At 35.7% G+C, this 22,280-nt stretch overlaps 4 protein-coding genes and 1 pseudogene across 4 annotated transcripts; 4 read left to right on the top strand and 1 right to left on the bottom strand.

Annotated features, from left to right (window-relative positions):
• Positions 1 to 3,297: 3,297 nt before the first annotated feature.
• Positions 3,298 to 5,346, bottom strand: LOC112792620 (alcohol dehydrogenase 1-like; annotated as a pseudogene).
• A 3,842-nt stretch (positions 5,347 to 9,188) lies between these two features.
• On the top strand, positions 9,189 to 9,551 carry LOC112792619 (cysteine proteinase inhibitor B). Its single transcript, XM_025835932.3, has one exon. The coding sequence runs from the start codon at positions 9,189 to 9,191 to the stop codon at positions 9,549 to 9,551; it is 363 nt and encodes a 120-aa protein (XP_025691717.2).
• Positions 9,552 to 10,615: 1,064 nt separating this feature from the next.
• On the top strand, positions 10,616 to 13,360 carry LOC140178086 (uncharacterized). The gene is made up of 3 exons (XM_072213306.1): positions 10,616 to 11,021; positions 11,357 to 12,344; positions 12,442 to 13,360. Exons 1-2 carry the CDS (start codon positions 10,616 to 10,618, stop codon positions 11,584 to 11,586), a joined length of 636 nt encoding a protein of 211 aa, XP_072069407.1. The 3' UTR covers positions 11,587 to 12,344; positions 12,442 to 13,360.
• On the top strand, positions 12,597 to 13,148 carry LOC114927501 (uncharacterized). Its single transcript, XM_029297500.1, has one exon. The coding sequence runs from the start codon at positions 12,597 to 12,599 to the stop codon at positions 13,146 to 13,148; it is 552 nt and encodes a 183-aa protein (XP_029153333.1).
• Positions 13,361 to 15,973: 2,613 nt separating the features above from the next.
• LOC112792616 (kinesin-like protein KIN-12A) lies at positions 15,974 to 22,244 on the top strand. The gene is made up of 16 exons (XM_025835930.3): positions 15,974 to 16,485; positions 16,603 to 16,743; positions 16,845 to 16,928; positions 17,033 to 17,158; positions 17,245 to 17,304; positions 17,397 to 17,450; positions 17,535 to 17,627; positions 17,994 to 18,089; positions 18,362 to 18,507; positions 19,155 to 19,304; positions 19,391 to 19,520; positions 19,612 to 20,418; positions 20,502 to 20,600; positions 20,685 to 20,837; positions 20,928 to 21,767; positions 21,900 to 22,244. The coding sequence occupies exons 1-16, from the start codon at positions 16,192 to 16,194 to the stop codon at positions 22,155 to 22,157; spliced, it is 3,531 nt and encodes a 1,176-aa protein (XP_025691715.1). The 5' UTR covers positions 15,974 to 16,191; the 3' UTR covers positions 22,158 to 22,244.
• The last annotated feature ends 36 nt before the right edge of the window (positions 22,245 to 22,280 follow it).

Below are 22,280 nucleotides of genomic sequence, written 5' to 3'. Positions count from 1 at the left end.
GATGTGCTCTGTGAGTACTTCCAAGACTAATGTGAAAAGGTATGGACTTAAGGATGATCCCTGGTGTAATCCTATACCAATAGGGAATTCCTCTGTCACACCACCTTGAGTCTTCACACTAGTTGTGGCCCCATCATACATGTCTTTAATTGCCCGAATATATGCGATCCTTACTCTCCTCTTTTCTAAAACCTTCCATAAGACCTCCCTTGGTACCCTATCATACGCTTTTTCCAAATCAATAAACACCATGTGTAGATCCCTTTTATTACTACGATACCTCTCCATCATCCTTCTTAATAGGTATATCGCTTCAGTGGTAGATCTGCCTGGCATAAATCCAAATTGGTTCTCTGTTACTTGTGTCTCTTTTCTCAACCTCCGTTCTATCACCCTTTCCCATAACTTCATAGTATGACTCATAAGCTTAATCCCTCTATAATTTCCGCAACTTTGTATATCCCCCTTATTCTTGTAGATAGGTACCAAGGTGCTCTTTCTCTACTCATCAGGCATCTTCTTTGACCTTAAAATCTCATTAAAAAGCTTGGTTAACCAGTTGATGCCTTTTCCTCCAAGACCCTTCCAAACCTCAATCGGGATATTATCAGGTCCTACTGCCCTGCCATTTTTCATCTGCTTTAGAGCCTCTTTTACCTCGAAGTCTCGAATCCTTCGATAGTAGTCAAAGTTTTGATCTTCTTCCCTTGTGCATAATCGACCAAGGCTCGGAAGAGTCTTCTGTCCCTCATTAAATAACTCGTAGAAGTAGCTCTTCCACCTTTCATTAATCTTCTCCTCTTGAGCCAACACCTCTCCATCCTTATCCTTTATGCACTTAACCTGATCCAAATCTCTCGTTCTTCTTTCCCGGCTCTTTGCAATTCTATATATACCTTTTTTTCCTTCTTTCGTGTCCAAAGACTGGTAGAGACCCTCATATGCTCTTGTTCTTGCTTCACTTACAGCCACTTTTGTCTCTTTCTTAGCCGCCTTATATTTTTCCCAGTTATCTGCATTGCGGCATAAATACCACTCTTTAAAGCATTCTCTTTTTATCTTTATCTTTTCTTGTATACTCGCATTCTACCACCAGGACTCCTTGTCTCTTGGTCCTATTCCTTTAGATTCACCAAAACTTTCTTTTGCTGTTCTTCTAATAACTTCTGCCATCTCCCTCCACATCTCTTCCGCGCTTCCATTCCCATCCCACATTGCCTCTTCTCCTACCCGTCTTAGGAAGCTTCTTTGTTCCTCACCTTTCATCCGCCACCACCTCGTCCTTGTGTTTTTCGTATGATGTCTTTTCCTCAACTTTTGCTCAACGCGAAAATCCATGACGAGCACCCTATGTTGTGTTGTCAAACTCTCTCCCGGGATAATTTTACAGTTAATGCAAAATTTTCGGTCGACTCTCCTCAACAAGAAGAAGTCGATTTGAGAGCTTGTCATGCCACTCTTATAGGTTATAAGATGTTCGTCTCTCTTTTTAAAACATGTATTTGCGATGAGAAGATCAAAAGTTGAGGAAAAGTCCAAAATAGTTTTACCCTCGGCATTGATCACCCCGAAACCATGGCCTCCGTGAATACTCCCATATCCAGTCACTTCTCTCCCAACATGGCCATTTAAATCTCCTCCTAAGAAAATCTTATCTCCCAAAGATATGCCTTGAACTAAACTCTCTAGATCCTCCCAAAACCTTATCTTGTGTTGTTCGTCCGAACCCACTTGCGGTGCATAGGCGCTAATCACATGAAAAGCACCTCCCTCCACCACAATTTGATAGAGATGATCCGATCTCCCACCCTCTTGACATCAACTACGTCCTTCTTCCACTGCTTATCCACAATTATTCCAACTCCATTCCTATTCTTCACCTTTCCTGTATACCAAAGTTTGAAACCAGAAGAATCCAACTCCCTAGCCTTTGCACCAACCCATTTCGTTTCTTGTAGGCACATAATGTTAATCTTCCTCCTTGTCATGGTATCCACCACCTCCATGGATTTTCCTGTTAGAGTGCCTATGTTCCATGTCCCAAATCTCAACCTTTTGTCGCTTCGACCTTTACCTTTTCCTTTGTGAACTAGCTTATTTACCCTCGTTCGTTCACGAAAACGCGAGAACCCTTGCTCATTTAACACTACATCCGGGCACCGATGCAGCGGCTCTTGCTTTGACACCGTACTCGAGCCATACGGCGCGTTACTTCCGGGTAACGACCTAGCTTTAGCGCAATAATGTCTTTGATTCATGTCATGGGGGGTTCGGCTATATTTTTACGTTGGTTGCCGAAGACCTAACACAACCCTCCTCCTTTATCCGGGCTTGGGACCGGCTATGTACCGCAAGTGTAACATAGGCGGAGTTTACAAAAATATGGAATACCAATTAAGAAATGAAACAGACATAAGGTTTCAGTTTGATCTTATCTCATTTGATTGCAGTGGCTTCAGTCTTGACTATTCTTTGAGAAGGTGGGAGCATTCACTCTTAACCACTTCTAAGACAGCACCATGTGATCTCTCGTGTGTATGCCCCGCAATCCTATAGTGACTTCAGCAATAATTTTATCTTGGAAATAATAATATTCCAAAGAATCTTAAAATCTATAAATACATTTCCTCCTGTATTTAGAAACAACACAATTCATTGCATTCTTAAGCATCAACACTTCTTATCTTAAACTTGAAAGCTTTTCCTTGCTCTAGTTCTTACATACATACAGAAAAATGGGTTTCCGTTTACCTATTATTCGAAAGGTATCATCATTCTCAGCTAGCCAAGTAGCTTCAAAATCTGTGGAACTCCCAAAAGGGTATCTTGCAGTGTATGTTGGAGAGAATCAAAAGCGTTTTGTGATCCCCATATCATACTTGAACCAACCTTCATTCCAAGACTTGTTGAGTCAAGCTGAAGAAGAATTTGGATATGATCATCCCATGGGAGGTCTCACTATTCCTTGTAGTGAACATGTCTTCCAAAGAATCACTTCTCACTTGAATGGGCTATAAATCTCAGACTGTAGAAGATTGACATAGATTAGCATATACATGTTGTATACAATAGATTAGTATAGAGAATCAGATGACAAACTCAAAGAGTATGTCTACTTTTGTTGTATAGTGACAAGTTGACAATGAATTCAGTTATTCAATTTTGTGTTAATCATATAGCATTGTTCACTTGTTCCTGAAATTAGGAGCTTACATAAGCGAAGTTACGCGCTGAAAGAAAAACTTGATTTTTTGCCTGTTTTAATAAATTTCAAAGTAGGAGCTGAACACCTTCTTATTAAAATATTAATGAGTGCACATTGTGCACTTGGATAAAGTTACATTGCATATCACAAATTTGTTTGATTTTGCATTACAATCGTGAAGTAAAATAACTGCCAACTGATACACACATGAATCAAACAATTCTTTATTTATATTCACACAGAATAGTTGTTGGACTGCAACTTCTGTGATTTTTAAAGCAGAATATTCTCCTATAAAACTATCTGAAGCTGCATAATTTGAATTTTACATCCATCAATTGCCAGAAAATCATATCTTGATGACAACTTTGACACAATTTGGCTCTTTGAATATATCAAATGCTTTGCTTATATCTGTCAATGGGAACTCATGGGTGAATAGCTCCTGAAGAGGGAACTCCTGTGAAAATGTAAATAGATAGTCCAAATACATTAAATAATTGTGAGACTTTTTCATCAATGTATTAAGCATATTCCAGAAACGATAATGTAGTGTATCTATTGAACTTAAGTGTCTTTCAAGTTTAAAGTACCTCCTTTTGGCATTTGTCAGCTACAATTGAAAGGTCTGACATGGCTTTTAGACCTCAAAGCAGAACCCTTCTGAGTTCTGCCAGCCAGAATTGCTGTATGATTGAAAGGCACAATAGGTTCATTTGGCGCACCAATCGTTATTGCTTTACCGGTTCCCTACATAATCCGAAGCAATAATTAGAAGAAGCAAGAATCATATAATTTGATGAAATCAAACAGCTGAATTACTTGACAGAAGTGAAACTAACCATCTTCGAGGCTGCTAAGGATTCACTAATCAAAGACGCAACTCCAGTGCACTCAAAAGAATAATCCAGACCAAATCCATCACTCAGTTCCTTCCCCAATTCCGATGGAGGTTTATCAGAATCTTGAGTATTTATAAAATCAGTCATTCCAAAAGCTTCCCTTTTTCTCTCTTCATCTCATCTGTGTCAATCCCTATTATCTTAGTAGCCTCCAGCATTTTCGCTCCGCTTATAGCCTGCATCACAAGGTCATTATCAAAACTCATCAAGGCTCAAAACTAGAAGCAAACTACTCCCTCCATCCATTGATAACTGTTGGATATGTACGAAATTTTTCTCACTTCGACAGTTATTGATGGATGGATTGAGTAACTTCCAAACAAATCTATTTGAAGTGTACCCCAAACCCCAATCACCAAGACTGAAAACAGCAACACTTGATCCACTTTCAACTTGGGCTTCCTTCCAGCAGCACCATAGCCAGTTGAAAACCCACATGAGATGAAGCTAGCATGGGCTAGATTGATGCCTGGATCAACCTTGAGAAGGTAATTGGCATTGACAACCGTGTACTCCAACCACGTTGCACAAGTCCAAGTGTGTTGTAACTTCTTGCCTCTGCAGTAACTCTGAAAGTGTATGTCAGGCAAAGGTTGGTCTTTCCGGAGACACAACTCCGGCAATGTCCACACTCTCCTATATATGTTGGAATCACCATATCCCCTTCTTTAAGATTTTTTACTTCATCTCCAACTGTCTCTACAACACTGCAATTATAAATAGAATTTAAAACCAATTCATCATGTTCATGGACTATCATTGATACAATACAATGCAGTATTTGGATATGCAATCTATCTTACCCAATTCCTTCATGTCCAGGTACTAGAGGGAAACCATTAACATATGGAGATCCTTGAATGCCTAAAACATCAGTGTGGCAGATGCTAGCACAAAGCGTCTTAACTCGAACTTCGCCTGATTTCGGCGGATCAACTTGAATCTCTTCAAGCTTTACTGTCATTCCTAATCCCCAGCACACTGCAGCTGCAAAAAGCAAATAACTTTGCATAATATCATGTTTGAAAGTAACATGAAAATTGATTTCTACATGCATGCTTAATGTTGATATAATGAATTAATGATAAATATTATACCTTTGCATGTAATAACACCCTGTGAAGTGCACATCTTTGTAAGAATTTGCTCAATTTAGAAACCTGCTATGTGTTTTTTTCTAAAGCAAAAGTTTTGGCTGAAAAGAATGGGAAGGTGCAGTTCTAAACTTAAACTAGCAAATCTATATCTATCTATCTATACTTCTATCTTAAAAGCTGGAGGTATGACTGCTGATGTGGCACTCTCTCCTTTATTGTTGCAATTTTTTGCCCCTTATTCGTTTATATGTTTATATGTCCATATGTTATATTTTTTTTATGCATGCTCCTCATAGATTCAATGCATGTGTTGTTGACTACTGTCACTCTGAATTTCATTCCTGCTGTTCAACACATCCTGATCATTTTAATGATAATATTTCTTTGGTATACTAATATAATAATAATAATAATAATAATAATAATAATATTATTATTATTATTATTATTATTATTATTATTATTATTATTATTATTATTATTATTATTATTATTATTATTATTCATTTCAATGAATCACATATGAGATTTCATGGCAGTTGTTAGTTCGAAAGTCTTGCCACCTCATGTTCTTGTGTGGCTATTTTCAAATAGCTAATTAATGAATCACCTGTTAGTTTAATGTAAATAAATTTAAATACAATTGTTGGTAGATCTCTCTTTCATACATTTTTGTGATTAAGAGATTTAAAGTAAAGACTTTTCATTTTCTTGATTTAAATTTCGATTCGTATTTGCGAAAGCTCAATATTAAATGAAGATAGTATAAAATAAAATGGGTTAGAGGCAAAATACGTCTAAACTTTTAGTACGATCATGAGTTGCTAAAAGTTAGGGTGTTACATATCAAAAATTAAAAAAAAAAGAACAATGTAAGGAACACATCATATCATGCCAATATCAAGAAAAAAATTCACTATCTCATGATTAACAAAGATTCTAAATTATACAAATCTTATATTTTCATCACCAAATACAACTCACAAAATAAACAAAACGCTACCCCAAACGCAATGGTTGAAAGCAACACTCTAATTTCACCCATATTTTCAACCCTAAATTTGTCTATCTTTCTAGCCAGTATTGAGGATGCTTGCGGTTTCTCCCAACTTCAGTGACAGTCTATCCATCATCATGCCTTGCATAAGAATGCTTCGAATTTTTTTGGCTAAACATCTTGTTAGGCCCTCCCATCTTTCATCGATTTCATCTATCAAAACAAAGTATTTGCAGTCTCTTGTTTGAACAAATAAATAAAACATACCCAAATGTCAACTAAAATTCAAAAATAAATTTCTCGCCTCAACAATAGCAGCGCCTAGCCCTTACCGCATGAACCATCTATTAGACTGCGTTTGTTTGTAGAGACAGGACAGAACATGACACTGAGACGAGACAATAGGATGGAGACACTAAAAATTATCGTATTGTGTTTGGATACGTTGGACAAGACACTAATGTAATATCTAGTATTATGTTTGGATACACATGTACAAAACTAAAATATTATATAAAATGACTAAAATAGCCGATAATTCCAAATTTTTTACTTCAAATACAAATTAATTTAATAAAAAATGAGAGTACGTAGAAGTACAGACGGAACTTAAAAAAATATTTGAAGAAGCAAAAAATTTTAATGAAAAAATATATTAGTATTTATATTAAAATAAAGTTTATAAATATAATTATTTTTTTAAAATTTATTATTAATATGTAGGAATACATATGGTTAAGATTAACAAAAATAATAAATCTGAGTTTGATTAATAAAAAATTTTGTTTAGGTTAATAAGTCCAATTAATTTTAAATAAAAAATTAGTTTTAAAAAAAATTCATTTTTACATGAAAAAAAAAAGTTTTTCACATAAAAATCTATTTTTATTTAGAAAATCAATTTTTTTTATCTAAAAACTGATTTTTTTTAAAAAAACTTATTTTTCTTTAAATTATATAAAATCAATTACAATTTATAAATTATTTTTTAACATTTTAAAAGATTAATTTTACTTTTGATAATATTTATCTTTCAAAAGTTTCAAGATTAATTATTTTTGTTATTATTTTTATTACAAATCAAATAATATAATACAAGATTAAAATGGTATTGAAGTAAAAACGATAAAAAGAAAAGAATTATCTACCACAATAAAAAAATTCTACAGAAAGGAGAGAAATGAGAGAGTACATAGAAAAGAAAGAGATAGAGAAAGAGCAAGAAGAAGAAAGTATCTCTTTGAGAACAACGCAATAAGAAAAATAAGAAGGGGTAATAGCGGAATAATAAAAAATATCTATGGACAAAAAGGAAAACAAAATTTATAAAAAAGTCTGTGTCCACTCTTCCAAATCTCGTGTCCATCATTGTCCTTCGTAAAAGAGTGGACACAAAAGTATAAAATACTGTCTCAAAGACAATATGTCCAGTGTTCATGTCTCTACTTCCAAACACTTTTTAAACAAGTGTTGTCCATGTCCTGTCTCCGAAAACTCCATCAATGCAACCTCTCTCCCACAAAAACATATGATGTCGAGCTTCTTCTCCTTATCTTATTCAAACTTGAAGAACTATTGCGACTTCCATCATTTACAACAGAGTTAAATATGCGTAAAGACATTCCAAGGGCTACGAGATAATTCTTTCTGACCGTGGGTGCACTTAACACTATATATGAAATTCAACAAGATTCTATTTTTGGAGTATGATTGGAATTGGAAAAGATAACTTGCTAGAATTTCGATTTAATGCGTAAAACTCTACCCACTTTTATATACCAACGTTCACTTAGATGTAGATAAGACTTTGGAGGGTTGAAGTGCTACATAAGGTCGGATAACCACTAACCAAGTGCAGATCAAATACAGAATACTTTTGTTACACAAAATGTATCTTGCGTGAATACAAGTTCAATTTCGATCATTTATTCATTTTTTAAGGTATGTATAAGACTCTAAATTTTCAAAAATTAAATAATAAATTATTTTTATTGAATTTAATCAAAATTACTGTTTTTCAGAGATTATTATATTATTTGAATAATTCATTATTTATGATTCAAAACTTTAGAAATTAAAAGATAAAAAGAATTTTATGTGCCTTAATTTAAGTATTTAGATTTATAATTTTATTTTATAAATAAAAAGTTAATTTAATTATTTTTAATTTTTAAATTAAAATATTATTTAAAAAATAATTTATAAACTAATAAATAAATAATAATATTTAATTTATATATTATCTAATTTATTTTTAAATAATATAATATTTTAAATATATATTATATAGTATAATTAATTTAGCTGGCACTGTGAGAGCGCATGCAATATGTAACGTGTCAATCCACAGGAATGGGGTGAGCTTATCTGTCAGTTTCTCACAGCCACACTGTTACCTCACTCATCCCCATGACCAACACAAACGGCATCGGGTAACCACAATAAGATGTTAAAAAATATTAGAGAATTATTAAAAAAAATATTAAAAAATTAATAAATTTTGTAATTTACAATTATTAATAATATTTTTAATAATGTAAAATTTTATTCAATAATATAAGATTATTTATTTTTTTATTAATTAAGTATTGATTAAATTTTAATAAAAATGTTGATTCGTTAAATTTTTTTATTAAAATTTATTATTTTTAATTATTAATATTTTAAAATATAAAATAAAATAAATTATTAAATAATTAAACTAGATAAATTATATTAAAAAAATTAAATTTAAAATTAAATAATAATAAAAAACAATTAATTTAAGTGGTCCTAACATTTTCTCCAACATACATATCATCCGTCACCCTTCTTTCCCATCCCTTTAATAATTATTATTCTCATGCTCATCCAAAAATTACACAAATACTCATACTCCATCTTCCTCATAAGAATGACACAGATGGTGGATCTATGCGCAAGTTAAAAAAAGAGAGATCTATCATCTATCACTGGACATGGGAGCACTGCTGATAAGATCACCGGCGATGACGTTGACGATACTCCTGGTCACCGTGACTTCCTTATCCATCGGTGCGGAATCGTACAGGGGAATGGTTGGGGGGAGGAAGGAGATCGAGAACGTGAAGGGGAACGAGGAGGTTCAGGAGCTTGGGAAGTTCTCGGTGGATGAGTACAACCAGAGGCTGAAGCTGAAGAAGGAAGAGGAGGAAGGGTTAGAATTCGTGGAGGTGGTGGGGGCGGAGTCGCAGGTCGTTGCTGGGATCAAGTACTACCTCAAGATCTCTGCCATTCAGAATGGATCTCCAAGGATGTTCGATTCAGAAGTGGTGGTCAAGCCATGGCTCCGTTGCAAGAAGCTTCTCAATTTCGCTCCTACTTCTCAGTGAGATCACTAGCTTTTTAGCTAGTAGAGCGCATGTTTGTATGTGCTTATTATTAGGTTAATTAATTAGAATTAACTCATATAATAGTAGTGCTAACACATGCATGCCTACTAATTAATCACGAGTCGTACTTGTCATGTGTGGCCGCTGTGGATCGGAGTATGTGGATCAATGTTCATAAATAAATGGTATTATAAACTAATAACATGTTATATATTTGTATTACTGAAATCTAATGTACTCACCCATCTGTAGTGAGCTTTTTTTGTTGTATTTATTTTGTTGTGTGTGGACCAACAATAATATAGTTTGCTATTTTTTTCTTCGTCACCGGATATGAAAGTATAGTGTGAGTTGTGCCTGCTTATGGAGGTTTGTTGTGTTAGACACGGATGTGGCGGCTTGGGTTTTGAATTTTATGCAGAGGACCGTCCGATTTATACGTAGATGAAGATGGGGCACAAATTTGGACGGTCCGATTTGTGTGTGACGGAAAAATTGAATTTGGGATGAATGAATTTTTTTAACCGTTGATCAACCAAATCGGAGGGTAAATTTCTGGAGTGAAATCGGACCGACCGATTTCTTGACCTTATATATATGTATACATTCAGCCCGTGACCTAGTTGCAGATCTCTCTTCTCTTCTTCCTCTTCACTAAACCTTCTTTCTTCAGCAGCCGAGAGCTCCAACCGATTTCTTTACGTTATACATATATTTATACATTCAGCCCGTAACCTAGTTGCAGATCTCTCTTCTCTTCTTCCTTTTCACTAAACCTTCTTTCTTCAGCAGCCGAGAGCTCGTTCTCTCCTCCTTCTTCAGCTGCCGATAGCTCGTTCTCTCCTCGTGGCTGGAGAGTCATTTCTGAGCTTTAGATTTTTTTTTAAGTGAAAAATAGAATGGATGATAGAGTTATGTTGAAAGTGTATTATTTTGGTCAGATTTTATTACAAACAGTTGAAGGAGTGAAATTTGTATGCGACAATCCGTTAGATATTGTTATTCGATTTACAGTCTCATTTGAATAATTAAAAGGTGTGATTTCTGAGAAAATAGATATTCAAATGTCAAGGAAAGTGTCATGCATTTTATATAGGTATCCTATATCGGTATTTGGTAGATTTGTTCAATTTCAAACCAAATATATAACTGATGAAGCAAGTATGCAAGAGATGTTTTCAATGTATATTAAAAGTCGTTCTCAAATATTGTTCATTGAGTTGTACATTGAGTTTGAACAATCTGAAGCAGATCAAAAAATTGAACAGGAAGATTATGATAGTGATAGTGAGAAAGAGTTTGAAAGCAACTACGAAGCCGTTTGTATAGATGGAGACGAAGATCAAGCTGATGGCACTGTAGAGGCAGAAGTAGCAAATGCACTAGCAAACCAACATCGGTTTGAGGAACCATCTTTCATGCGTGCGCTAGATTTGGAGGTTATGCATGCACCAGAATTTCCTGAACCAGGTTCATAATTTGAATATTTTTACGAAACATTAAAATTATGTTGTTCATTATATTATTGATAGATTAAGTAATTACGTGACATATGAAAATATAATTAGTTAGCATTTGTATATGTCTTTATTTAGTATAATTAGTTAGCATTTGTATATGTCTTTATTTAGTTAAATTTAAGAGAAGGTTGTGTTTTATTATTTATTTGGTTAATATTAATTAGCATTTATTTATGTAATTACGTATTTCTTTGATGTTGCGATAATTAGATGATTTAGTAAACATTTATTCAAGATGTGTATAAATTTAAGATAATTTAAGAATGATTTATAATTTATTGACAGATTTGTTTGTGGCGGATGGTGAATTTGTCATGGGAATGGAATTTAGTTCCAGAGAAGCAATCATTGCGGCGATGAAAGATTATACCATCCGTAAAGGTGTAGACTATCGGGTGTATGAATCGGAACCGTTGACATTTTATGCCAAGTGTACACAATATGGGTCAGGTTGTGATTGGCTGATCAGGGTTAGCATGATTCGCAGAAAGTATTTGGGTTATAAAAAGGTATAATGGTAGTCACACTTGTACCAGAGCTACCATTTCTCAAGATCATTCGAAACTGGATTCTAACACAATTGCAGAAGCAATAAAGCCGTTGGTAGAGAGTGACCCCTCTTTGAAGGTGAAATCAGTTATTGCGGAAGTACAGTCGAAGTTCAACTACACAATCAGTTATCGCAAAGCATGGTTGGCAAAACAAAAAGCGGTAGAGAAAATATTTGGAGATTGGGAAGCATCGTACGAAACTTTGCCGATATGGTTTGAGGCCATGTGTCACAAGGAGCCATCAGCTGTTGTCCACTTTGAAACTATGCCTGTATATCAGGGTGATGACTTGGTTACTGATATCCGAGTATTACAACGAGTCTTCTGGAGTTATTACCCTTGTATTAGAGCATTCAGACATTGCAAACCAGTTGTCCAGATAGATGGGACACATTTATATGGAAAGTATAAGGGTTGTCTGTTAGTTGCAGTTTCACAGGACGGTAACAACAATATTGTGCCTATTGCATTTGCGATCGTGGAGGGAGAGACTTCTGACGCGTGGCACTTTTTTCTCAGTAACTTGCGACAACATGTGGTGACTCGGGATGGTGTCGGACTTATTTCTGACAGACACGATTCCATCAGTTCAGCTATTTCCCGTAGTAGCGGAGCTTGGTCTCCTCCTAAAGCCTTTCACATGTTCTGCATCAAACATATAGAGTCAAACTTCTTGAGGAAGTTCAAGGCACCCCACTTGCAAAAGCTCATCGTCAACATAGGTAAATATGCATAGACTAAAGTTGTTGTTGCTAGAATTGTAATTGTGATGAATCTCATTTCCACTTGGTATTTCTGCATATCTGTATTATATCGTAGGATGTTCGAGGACGGTACGCGAATACAAGTTACATTACCAGCGTTTACAAGAAATGGGTGAGGCTTACACCCAATGGTTAAACTGTATTCCACGTGAACAGTATGCGTTGGCATTTGACGGTGGTTACCGATGAGGTCATATGACCACGAACCTGATGGAGTGCATCAATTCAATCTTGAAAGGTGCTTGTAATCTCCCTGTGACTACACTAGTAAAGGAAACCTTTTACAAGCTTAATGAGTTATTTACCAGGAAAAGAATTGAGGTTGAGGATCGCATTAGTGCTGGTCATATTTTTTCTGAGCATGTGACCTCAAAATTGCATGCAAACCAACGTGCATCAGTGAATATCCAGGTTAATTGTTTTGACAGGCAGAGCCAGGTATTTGAAGTGCGTGAGATGCCTAATGGGGTGGAGTACAATGTTGACTTAGGTCGTCAATGGTGTGACTGCGGCGAATTTCAAGTGGACCGAATTCCATGTCGACATGTATTTGCTTGTTGTGCGAACCGACGACTAGATTGGCAAGTGTATGTTCATGAAGTTTATAAGATGGACCAAGTTCGAAGAGTATACAGAGTTAGGTTTAGGCCTCTAGGAGATCCCGCAACATGGCCTGCTTACCATGGACCTCGATTTGTACCAAATCCATTCCTCAGACGAGTTACAAAAGGTTGCCCAAAAAATGACACGCTTCTTGAATGAAATGAACACTCAAATGTTGCGTGCTCCTAAGCGTTGTAGACAATGTGGTGGTGAGGGACACAGTCGTAATAGATATCGCCAACGCGAAGGTACGAGTGCCGGTCCTGCTGAGCAGTAGACTTATGTTATATTTGCATTATGTCATTTGTATTTTTATATTTGTATCAGCAACTACTCTAATATTTTTATATTTGCATATTTCGTTCAGCAACTACTCTACTACATTTGTATCTTTATATTTGCATCAGCAAGTACTATATCACAAATCCATTATCATAATACATCAACAAGTAAAGTATTGCATTTGAAATTTTAAATCCAAATAAACAAGTACTCTACTACATTCTCATTGTCCACTTAACATAATTTATTACATTGTAAAAACATAATTTTTGAGCCTTCTTTCATCATGTAATAATAGTGATGGTAGATTCTGATTTATTTGGATCTTACATACATAAATTACAAAAGTCACAAACATAAGTCATGCAAATCAGAATAAGAATAAACATAAATCATAATTAATCTAATTAAAAAAAATTATAATACCAACACATAAATTATATAAATCAGAATCAAAATTAGAAATTATAACATAAACACATAAAATTGCATAAATCACATAATTCACAAAGCATCACATAAATCATAAAAATCAGAATCAGAATAAAAAATATAAATTATAGTTAACCTAACTCAAATCAAAGTAAAAAATAAAATAAAATTTCTGATACTTCAAACCACAAACTAAAAATAAAAATTAGAATCACAAACTAAATTTCTAATGCTTCAAACCACAAAATTAAAAATCAAAATCAGAATCACAAACTAAAATTTATGTCAGAATCACAAATGCTTCAAATCAAATTAAAAAAAAAATCAGAGTGGCAGAGGCTCGACGCTCCGACAGCAAAGACGGAGACGACTCACTGCTGCTGTTACGTCGAGACTGAGAGGATAGGTTCTTAACATTGTTGGTGAGGGACTGAGGGGTAGGAGGTGGCGGTCGTAGTGATAAATCAATGAGAGGAGACGATTTGAGAGTGATAAAGTCAAAGAGAGGAGAGGACAGAAGAGAGGAGTGTGACACGGTGTGCGTGACGACTAGCTAGGATTTTCTCACGACTCTCATATCTTATATATAATAGGGGCATTTTAGTATTTCACATAAACAGAAATTAAATGGATCCCCACGGAGCGGGTACCACTATCCCCATTTCCCGCCCTGGGTCCCCGTCTCCCGTTCCTGCGGGTACAAAAAAGCCCCCATATCTGTTTCCCGGTGGGTAAATCTCCGTGGATTTTCGCCTCGCCGGGGGTGGGGGTGAGGGGGTTTGCCATCCTTAAAATTAACAGATCTGTTATATATTGAAGTATTTTTGGAAACTAAATACAACCAAGTTGGTCTAAATCCAACAAAAATTACTTTTATTATCTGTAGCGTGTACACACGCACTTCACTAATGCAAACAAAATCCCGCTTCACTTTGCGTTTGTGCTTCGTGCACCTCCTCCTTCTTCTATTGGTGATGTTGTTGCTGCGTTTTGTTTTTATTTCTTCTTCTCTTCTTCTTTTTCATGTTATTGCAGTCATTTATTCTTCTTTTTTGTTTGATATTTTTTTCTCTTTTATTAATTTTATTTCTCTCAAGAGAGTAAATCAAGAAGAATTTTGAGAAAATAAAATAAGAAAGAGAAGATGTAAAAAAAGATGAAAAAGAAGAAGACGAAGCGGAAGATGATGAGGAGAAGGAAGAAGAGTTTTGAATTGTGCAGGATAACGTGACCAAATGCACCAAAATTACATAGTGATTTGCAACACAATTAACTCAGAAATCCACCGAAATTACAAGAGTTTCTGAGTTTATAGAATGCACATTTTTTGGTTAATTTGTTATTACACAATGGTGTTGTTATAATAATATCTCGATTCATTTGCAGTTCGGGTGTGTTATCGATTAACAATTTGTCCTAAAAGTTGTGATGACTTTCAAGATAAATTGAATGAAAATGAATGGAATGTAATGGAATTGAATAAAGTGATAATGAATAATTTCATTCTTCCTTGCTAAAAAATTTGGTCAATATTTATCAACAGCATAAAGTGAACCTCAATTAACACACAAATGAACTGAAATTAGTTCAAATTTGAAAAAGTAGTAAAAAAGACTCAATCATCAACAAAAACACATCGAATTCATTTCTAGATCCAGATGAACCTCAATTAAACTAATAAATGAACCGAAATTATTTAAAGAATAAAAATTTTGGTCAATACTTATCTGCAGCATTAATTGAACCTCAATTAAATTACAAATGAACCGAAATTAGTTCATATTTGAACAAGTAGTAAAAAAGACTCAATCATCAATAAAAGAGGAGTGTTAGGGGACCAGTAAATTTTGTGATTTGTAGCCATCAATTAGTCATCATTGGTATTTTTAATAGTGTAAGATTCTATCCAATAGTGTGAGATTACTCACTTTTTTTTTGCTTGTTAAGTATTGGCCAAATTTTAATAAAAGTGTTGACTCTCTAGGCTTTCTCTCAACAAAAACACATCGAATTTATTTCTAAATCCAAATGAACCTCAAATTACTAAGAAATGAACCGAAATGATTTAATAAAAGTATCAGAAGAAGAAGAAACGACCACAATAAAATCTAGGTGTACTTAGTTAAACTTGGTTAGAGTTATAACTTGAATATAGAGCTTTATTCTTAAATCTTAAATTAAATCACTTATTCTAAATTTTTATTTTGTTTTTTTGAGAGCAAAAGAAACTTATTATTTTCTTTATTGATACAGGGCTACTTCATTAACTAAAAAATCTTTCTTCTCAGCCTCTCTCTCTCTCGTCAGTCGTCACGCAATTCACACGTGCCAACCAACATTCAAATCCCAACGGCTAGTTGCGTTCGTCTCCGTCTCCCTCTCTTTCCTTTCTTTCTCTGTTGTCTTCTTACCCCAATCTAATCCAAACCCTAACCCTATACTCTCTCTCTCTCTACTTTCTCTCTCTAGAATCCATTACAGTGCAGCGATGAAGCACTTCATGCTGCCAAGAAATGCAATCTTGCGGGAGACACACACTCCTACTCCCGCAGAGTTCCCTTCTCCTTCACCTTCACCTTCCTCAACCGCCAAAAAACCCAGGCCATCTCGCAGGAACAGATCCACCAAGGAGAATGATCCTCCTCCCGAACACCACAATGCCCGATTCAAAAGCCTCTTGCCTCCGAGGCCTCCCTCTTCAAACCCTCTCAAGCGCAAGCTCGCCCTTGATGTCCCTCTTACTGACAACTCAGTCCCCGCCAATTTCGATTCTGGGGTCAAGGTATCACGTTTTCTCTCTCAAACGACATTGAATAGAAAGTAGGGGGGCTGAAGTGTTGCTGGAGAAATGAAGATCCGTTTTTTTTTTTTAATTTACTTCCTATTTTTCGTTTTGTAGGTGGTTGTGAGGATGAGACCTCTGCGCCACGACAAGGAGGAAGTGGATTCTTCTGGGGTTAAGAAGATTTCCAATGATTCATTGTTCATCAACGGTCAGAATTTCACATTTGATTCTGTTGCTGACACTAACGCTACTCAGGTATTACCTTCCATTTATAGAATTGAACTAATGATATGTGTGTTTAGTCATCACGAGTTATCCTCAGCTGTTTAATTCCAATTTATCATTTCATTTTCTAGCTAGACATTTTTGAGCTTGTCGGGGCGCCTCTTGTGGAGAATTGCTTGGCAGGATTCAATAGTTCTGTATTCGCATATGGGCAGGTTCATTTCCATTCTCCCAATAACATTTTTCTTTTCCCCTTATGTTGTAAATTATTATTATTATTATCATTACTAGTGATTAAGTTAATTTCATGTGTTTTTAGACGGGAAGTGGAAAGACGTATACAATCTGGGGACCTCCCAATTCTTTGTCAGAAGACAATCTAACAAATGATCAGAGAGGCCTTACGCCACGTGTATTTGAGAGACTTTTTTCCCGCATAGACGAAGTGAGCTTTAAGTTTTGCTTGCTATTAAGAACCCTGTGTTGAATGTATGACTCTGTCTGATGTTTGTTGTTGTGTTTCCTTCACAGGAGCAAACTAAGCGTTCTGACCAGCAACTCAAGTATCAGTGCCGCTGTTCTTTTATTGAGGTAGAATTGGATGACTGGATATTATTTTTTCTATCTTCCTTCCTGCTAAACCTTGTGATGCAGTCAATTTGACACACAAATTTGCTTTGCAGATATACAATGAACAAATAACAGATCTATTAGATCCAAATCAAAGAAACCTACAGGTAAAGTTTATATCTTATATTTCTAGTTCCACTACTTCGTGTTAGAATTGTTTATACTAGAATGGGTCATGTTTTTTTTGCCAGATCAGAGAAGATGTCAAATCTGGCGTCTATGTTGAAAATCTTACAGAAGAGCCTGTCTGTTCTATGAAGGATGTGACTCAGCTTTTAATTAAGGTGCACTTTGCCATACTTCTTGGATTCATAGGAAATGAAGATAAATCTTTTTACCTTGTGTTACCTCATTCTGAGTATCATAATGTTTGATTTTAAAACTAAAATTCTTCATGAGGTTAACTTTTGACGCTCTGAAGCATGAATAACTGAATGGAAAACAACATTCATTTATTCCATAATTCATGGAAAATTAAATTATTGTCTTCAGTGCCTTTATAAAAAAAAAAGTTCTATTTAATAAACTCTACTCAGAAATTTCAACCAGCTATATATATGTTGTAGTTTTCAGAGTCTTTATCCTTGCTTCCTTTCTTTACCTCCCTATCTAAAGCCCATAACCTCGAGAATTTGCATTTCATCATGCAGGGACTGTCAAACAGAAGAGTAGGTGCAACTAGTATAAATTCTGAGAGTTCTCGCTCTCACACTGTTTTTACTTGTGTTGTTGAATCTCGATGTAAGGTGATGATGCTCTCTTTCCTCATGGTTTGGAAATTGTTGAGTAATAGAAACTTCTTCAAATAATTGTGAATTTCTATTTGTCCACAGCTACAAGATTCAGATTCTAAGATAGATTAGTTTTTCAAAGAAAAGATGTCACATATTAGAAACTTGGAATGAAATATAGTAATGTTGGTTTTTTCTTTTTGGTGAAATATGGGAAGCTTTCCTCTTTGAGAAGAGAACCGTCGATAAATGAGCTATTAAAGTAAATTCATATTTGCACTTTGCAGAGCTCTGCAGATGGTATAAGCAGATTTAAAACAAGTAGAATCAACCTTGTTGATTTAGCTGGGTCTGAGCGGCAAAAATTAACGGGTGCTGCTGGAGAGCGATTGAAGGAAGCTGGCAATATTAATAGATCACTTTCACAGCTTGGGTATGGTTTAATAAGTATTTGTTTGACATAGACTTTATACAGGAGTTGAAGCAGAATCACAAATGGTTTAATAAGTATTCATAGAAAATACCTCTTGCCATCACAACATTAAAGATTTTCATAGAAGGCAAAGTGAATTTAGCCATATCATATGCGTAGGCTTTTCCCCAATAGAGCCATTTAGAGTAAAATCTTCTATTCTACTTTTGCAATTGGACTTCCATTTGATTCCTTTTTCTCACAGGAGACTTTGTGCTCTTCTCCTCCCATAACAAGCCAAGTTGCACAATTCCTTTTGGTCACCTTCTCACAATCCGTGCTACCCTTTCTTCTTGATTTTTTCACTCATCTCAACATTTTGCATCACTGCTACTTGTTCTCTTTCACTTGTTCGCATTTGCAATCTACCATTTACTACCTTAATGATTGCGGCTCATATAGTTGACATAGAATTTCCTTTCACTACCTTCAATGTTAGCATTATTAGAGCAAAGATGTGGGAACCATTAGGAATCAAGGATTTCCTTGTATATACTAGAGTAGATTCTGCTGGAAATACATAGTATTCATCTTATTAGTACTTTGCTGACTACACAATTTTTTTTCTCAACATTCAAAATAGTTACTGATGTTAAGTTGTACTTCAGGAATTTGATAAACATTCTAGCTGAAGTTTCTCAGACAGGAAAGCAGCGACATATACCATATAGAGATTCCAAGTTGACGTTTTTATTGCAGGATTCCCTTGGAGGAAATGCAAAATTAACAATGGTTTGTGCTATTTCCCCAGCACAAAGGTAGATGTTAACCACTGCTGATTTGAATTCTTTTTGTGTTTGATCTTTATGAAATCTTTATATCTTGACATGACTCAGGATTTCAGTTGTAGGAATGAAACTTTCAGTACTCTGAGATTTGCACAACGTGCCAAAGCTATCAAGAATAAAGCAGTTGTTAATGAAGTTATGCATGATGATGTGAACCACTTACGGAAAGTGATACGCCAACTCAGGGTATATATCTCTTCCACTGTACTCAATCATTTTGTTTTTCTCAGAACATGAAATTTTTTTGAACAATTTAATAAGTGTAAGAAATCAATAGGATGAGCTGCATCAAATTAAAGCAAATGGTTACAGTCCAAGTGATGGAAGTAGAGGCCATTCAACAGCTTGGATCCAAAGAAGTTTGAATTTATTGCAGTCTAGCCTTAGCCGCCCACAATCACTACGTCATGTTGATGATGATGGTGATGAGGTGATGGAGATTGTTGAGCATGGTGTTGATGACCATTTGGTAACTCTCCACAATACGGATGGAGGTTCTGCTGCCCTGTCAGCCCCCAATGCATCTGTTGATTCTCCTAACCCTGGTGTAGCCCAATGCAATTCACCCCCTAACCTCAAATCCCCAACTCCCAGTGTTTCACCAACAATTACCAGTAGCAGGAAAAGTCTGAAGACTTCGTTAAGGCTGTCTCCTTCTAATAATATTCTTCAAGGTGAAAGTGAGTTAGACACAAAAATTGTTGATCAGAAATTGTGTACGGGCTTTTCTGGCCAGGAAGCTCCAAATTTCCTTACTAAAAATGAAAATTTAGCTGCAAGCATTGGTCTTGATGTTATTGGTAGCCAGCATCATAGTTCAGCTTTGAGGCAGTCATCGTTGGAGCTCTCATTCAAACACAGGGAATCCAAGCTAATATGTCAAGCTAACAAAGTTGACGTGGGAGTGCAGACTTTTCTTGACAATAATGCTAGAGAAGAAGATTCTGTTGTGTTTGACTGCAATAACTGTAAAAGCATGGTGCAGAATGATGTCACTGAGATAGATGAAGGTTCAAACATGCAGCTGGTGCCTGTTGGTTGCCCTGAGTCAGCAGATAAGCCGAAGAAGAAGAAAATTCTAAAAGTGAGTATAAGAGCTGCAGCTTAATTTTGCCAATTAGCTTGAATTCACTCTATTGATTATAATTTCTTACTGTCATGATACAGGCAATAGAGAAGGTTTTGGCTGGATCTATAAGGAGAGAAATGGCGCTGGAAGAGTTTTGTGCGAAGCAGACTTCTGAGATAATGCAGCTCAATCATTTAGTAGGTTTCAGCTTGTTTATTAAGGACCATCTGTAGCCATTGTTTTGCCATCTTATTGTGAAATTTTTTCATTCATACTTGTAGTTGCAACAATACAAGCATGAGAGGGAATGCAACGCCATAATTGCACAGACAAAGGAAGAAAAAATTCTTCGCCTTGAGAGTCTTATTGATGGTGTTTTACCTGCTAAGGAGTTCTTGGATGAAGAGCTGTTTTCCCTCAGGCATGAACACAAGGTAGAAATATGTTCTTTTACGGTTTCTGTTTTATGGTGACACGTTTTGATGCTTATATTCAGGACTTACCCTACTTTAAACATTCGACAGCTTTTAAAGGAGAATTATGAACATCATCCAGAAGTTTTGGAGATGAAGATAGAATTAAAAAGAGTACAAGATGAGCTAGAAGAGTACCAGAATTTCTACAAATTGGGGGAGAAGGAAGTGTTGATGGAGGAGATACAAAGTCTAAGAAACCAGCTTCAATTTTATGTAGACTCCTCAGCCACATCAGCAAGAAAGCAATATCTGCCATTGCAATTGACTCATTCATCTGAACCCAGTTTGGCAGCAAATCTCACTGCCATTCCAGATTCAACAGAGGGTGGTGACTGGGAAAGTGAAAATCCAGTATTTACTAAGGACAGTGCCAAAGAAAAACTTGAACATGAAAGAAGTCAATGGGCCGATGCCGAGAGAAAGTGGATTTCACTTACCAAAGAACTGAGTGCTGAGCTTGAAGCTAACAGGTCACTGGCTGTAAAGAGGAAGCAGGAACTAGATGCTGAGAGGAAGTGTGTTAGGGAACTGAATCAAGCAATGCAAACAGCTATAGAAGGCCATGCACGACTTCTAGAGCAATATGCAGATCTGGAAGAGCAACATGTAGAATTGCTTGAAAGGCATAGAAAGATCCAGGATGGAATAGACGATGTCAAGAAAGCAGCTTCCAGAGCAGGGGTAAGAGGTCCAGAGTCTAAGTTCATAAATGCCCTAGCTGCTGAAATTACAGCATTAAAAGCTGAAAAAGAAAAGGAAATAAAAATCTTAAGGGATGAAAATAGAGGCCTTCGAGCCCAATTGAAGGATACCAGTGAAGCAGTTCAAGCTGCAAGTGAACTGCTTGTGCAGCTTAAAGAAGCAGAGGAAGGTGTCATTACTGCACAGGTGAGTAAAGAATCAAATATGTATGTATGTTTAATAATAAAGTTTGCATTGCATTGATGACGTTTAATATAGCACTTAAATATGAGTCAGTTTTTTTCGTTCTTCTGAACCAAACTCCTTGGTAATTTCCAGAAGCGAGCTATGGATGCTGAGCAGGAAGCTGCAAAGGCCTACAAACAAGTTGATAAATTGAAGAATAAACATGAGAAGGAGATAACCACACTCCAAGAACTGCTTGCCGAAGCACGTTTGCCTAAGAAAGAAAGAGAACCAACTGGTAATCATGGTGTAATTCAACAATTTGAGCCATTCTGTAATGAAGAGGACAGCGACCTTGCAAAACTAGCAGAACAATCTTGGTTCTCTGGTTATGACAGATGTAACATATAGATTAATAAGTTTGCTAATAACTGTAATCTTTTACTAGGTTTGTATTTAATTGTTAATATGATTTTTACTCAGTACAAATGAGTGTAACTCCCTGTGTCCTCCCCCTACGTTGCACCAAAGCCT

This window comes from Arachis hypogaea, chromosome 13, assembly GCF_003086295.3.
Source record: "Arachis hypogaea cultivar Tifrunner chromosome 13, arahy.Tifrunner.gnm2.J5K5, whole genome shotgun sequence".
Taxonomy (NCBI): domain Eukaryota; kingdom Viridiplantae; phylum Streptophyta; class Magnoliopsida; order Fabales; family Fabaceae; genus Arachis; species Arachis hypogaea.
Note: the sequence above shows the minus strand (reverse complement) of the source record. Positions and strands in the feature narration are given on the sequence as shown.

Coding starts and splice junctions, on each gene's coding strand:
- LOC140178086 (XM_072213306.1), top strand. CDS start 10,616: ATGTCAAGGAAAGTGTCATGCATTTTATATAGGTATCCTATATCGGTA. Junction 11,022..11,356: donor ACCAGAATTTCCTGAACCAG/GTTCATAATTTG, acceptor ATTTATTGACAG/ATTTGTTTGTGGCGGATGGT.
- LOC112792619 (XM_025835932.3), top strand. CDS start 9,189: ATGACGTTGACGATACTCCTGGTCACCGTGACTTCCTTATCCATCGGT.
- LOC112792616 (XM_025835930.3), top strand. CDS start 16,192: ATGAAGCACTTCATGCTGCCAAGAAATGCAATCTTGCGGGAGACACAC. Junction 19,521..19,611: donor AAGTGATACGCCAACTCAGG/GTATATATCTCT, acceptor AGAAATCAATAG/GATGAGCTGCATCAAATTAA. Junction 20,601..20,684: donor TAATGCAGCTCAATCATTTA/GTAGGTTTCAGC, acceptor TCATACTTGTAG/TTGCAACAATACAAGCATGA.
- LOC114927501 (XM_029297500.1), top strand. CDS start 12,597: ATGGAGTGCATCAATTCAATCTTGAAAGGTGCTTGTAATCTCCCTGTG.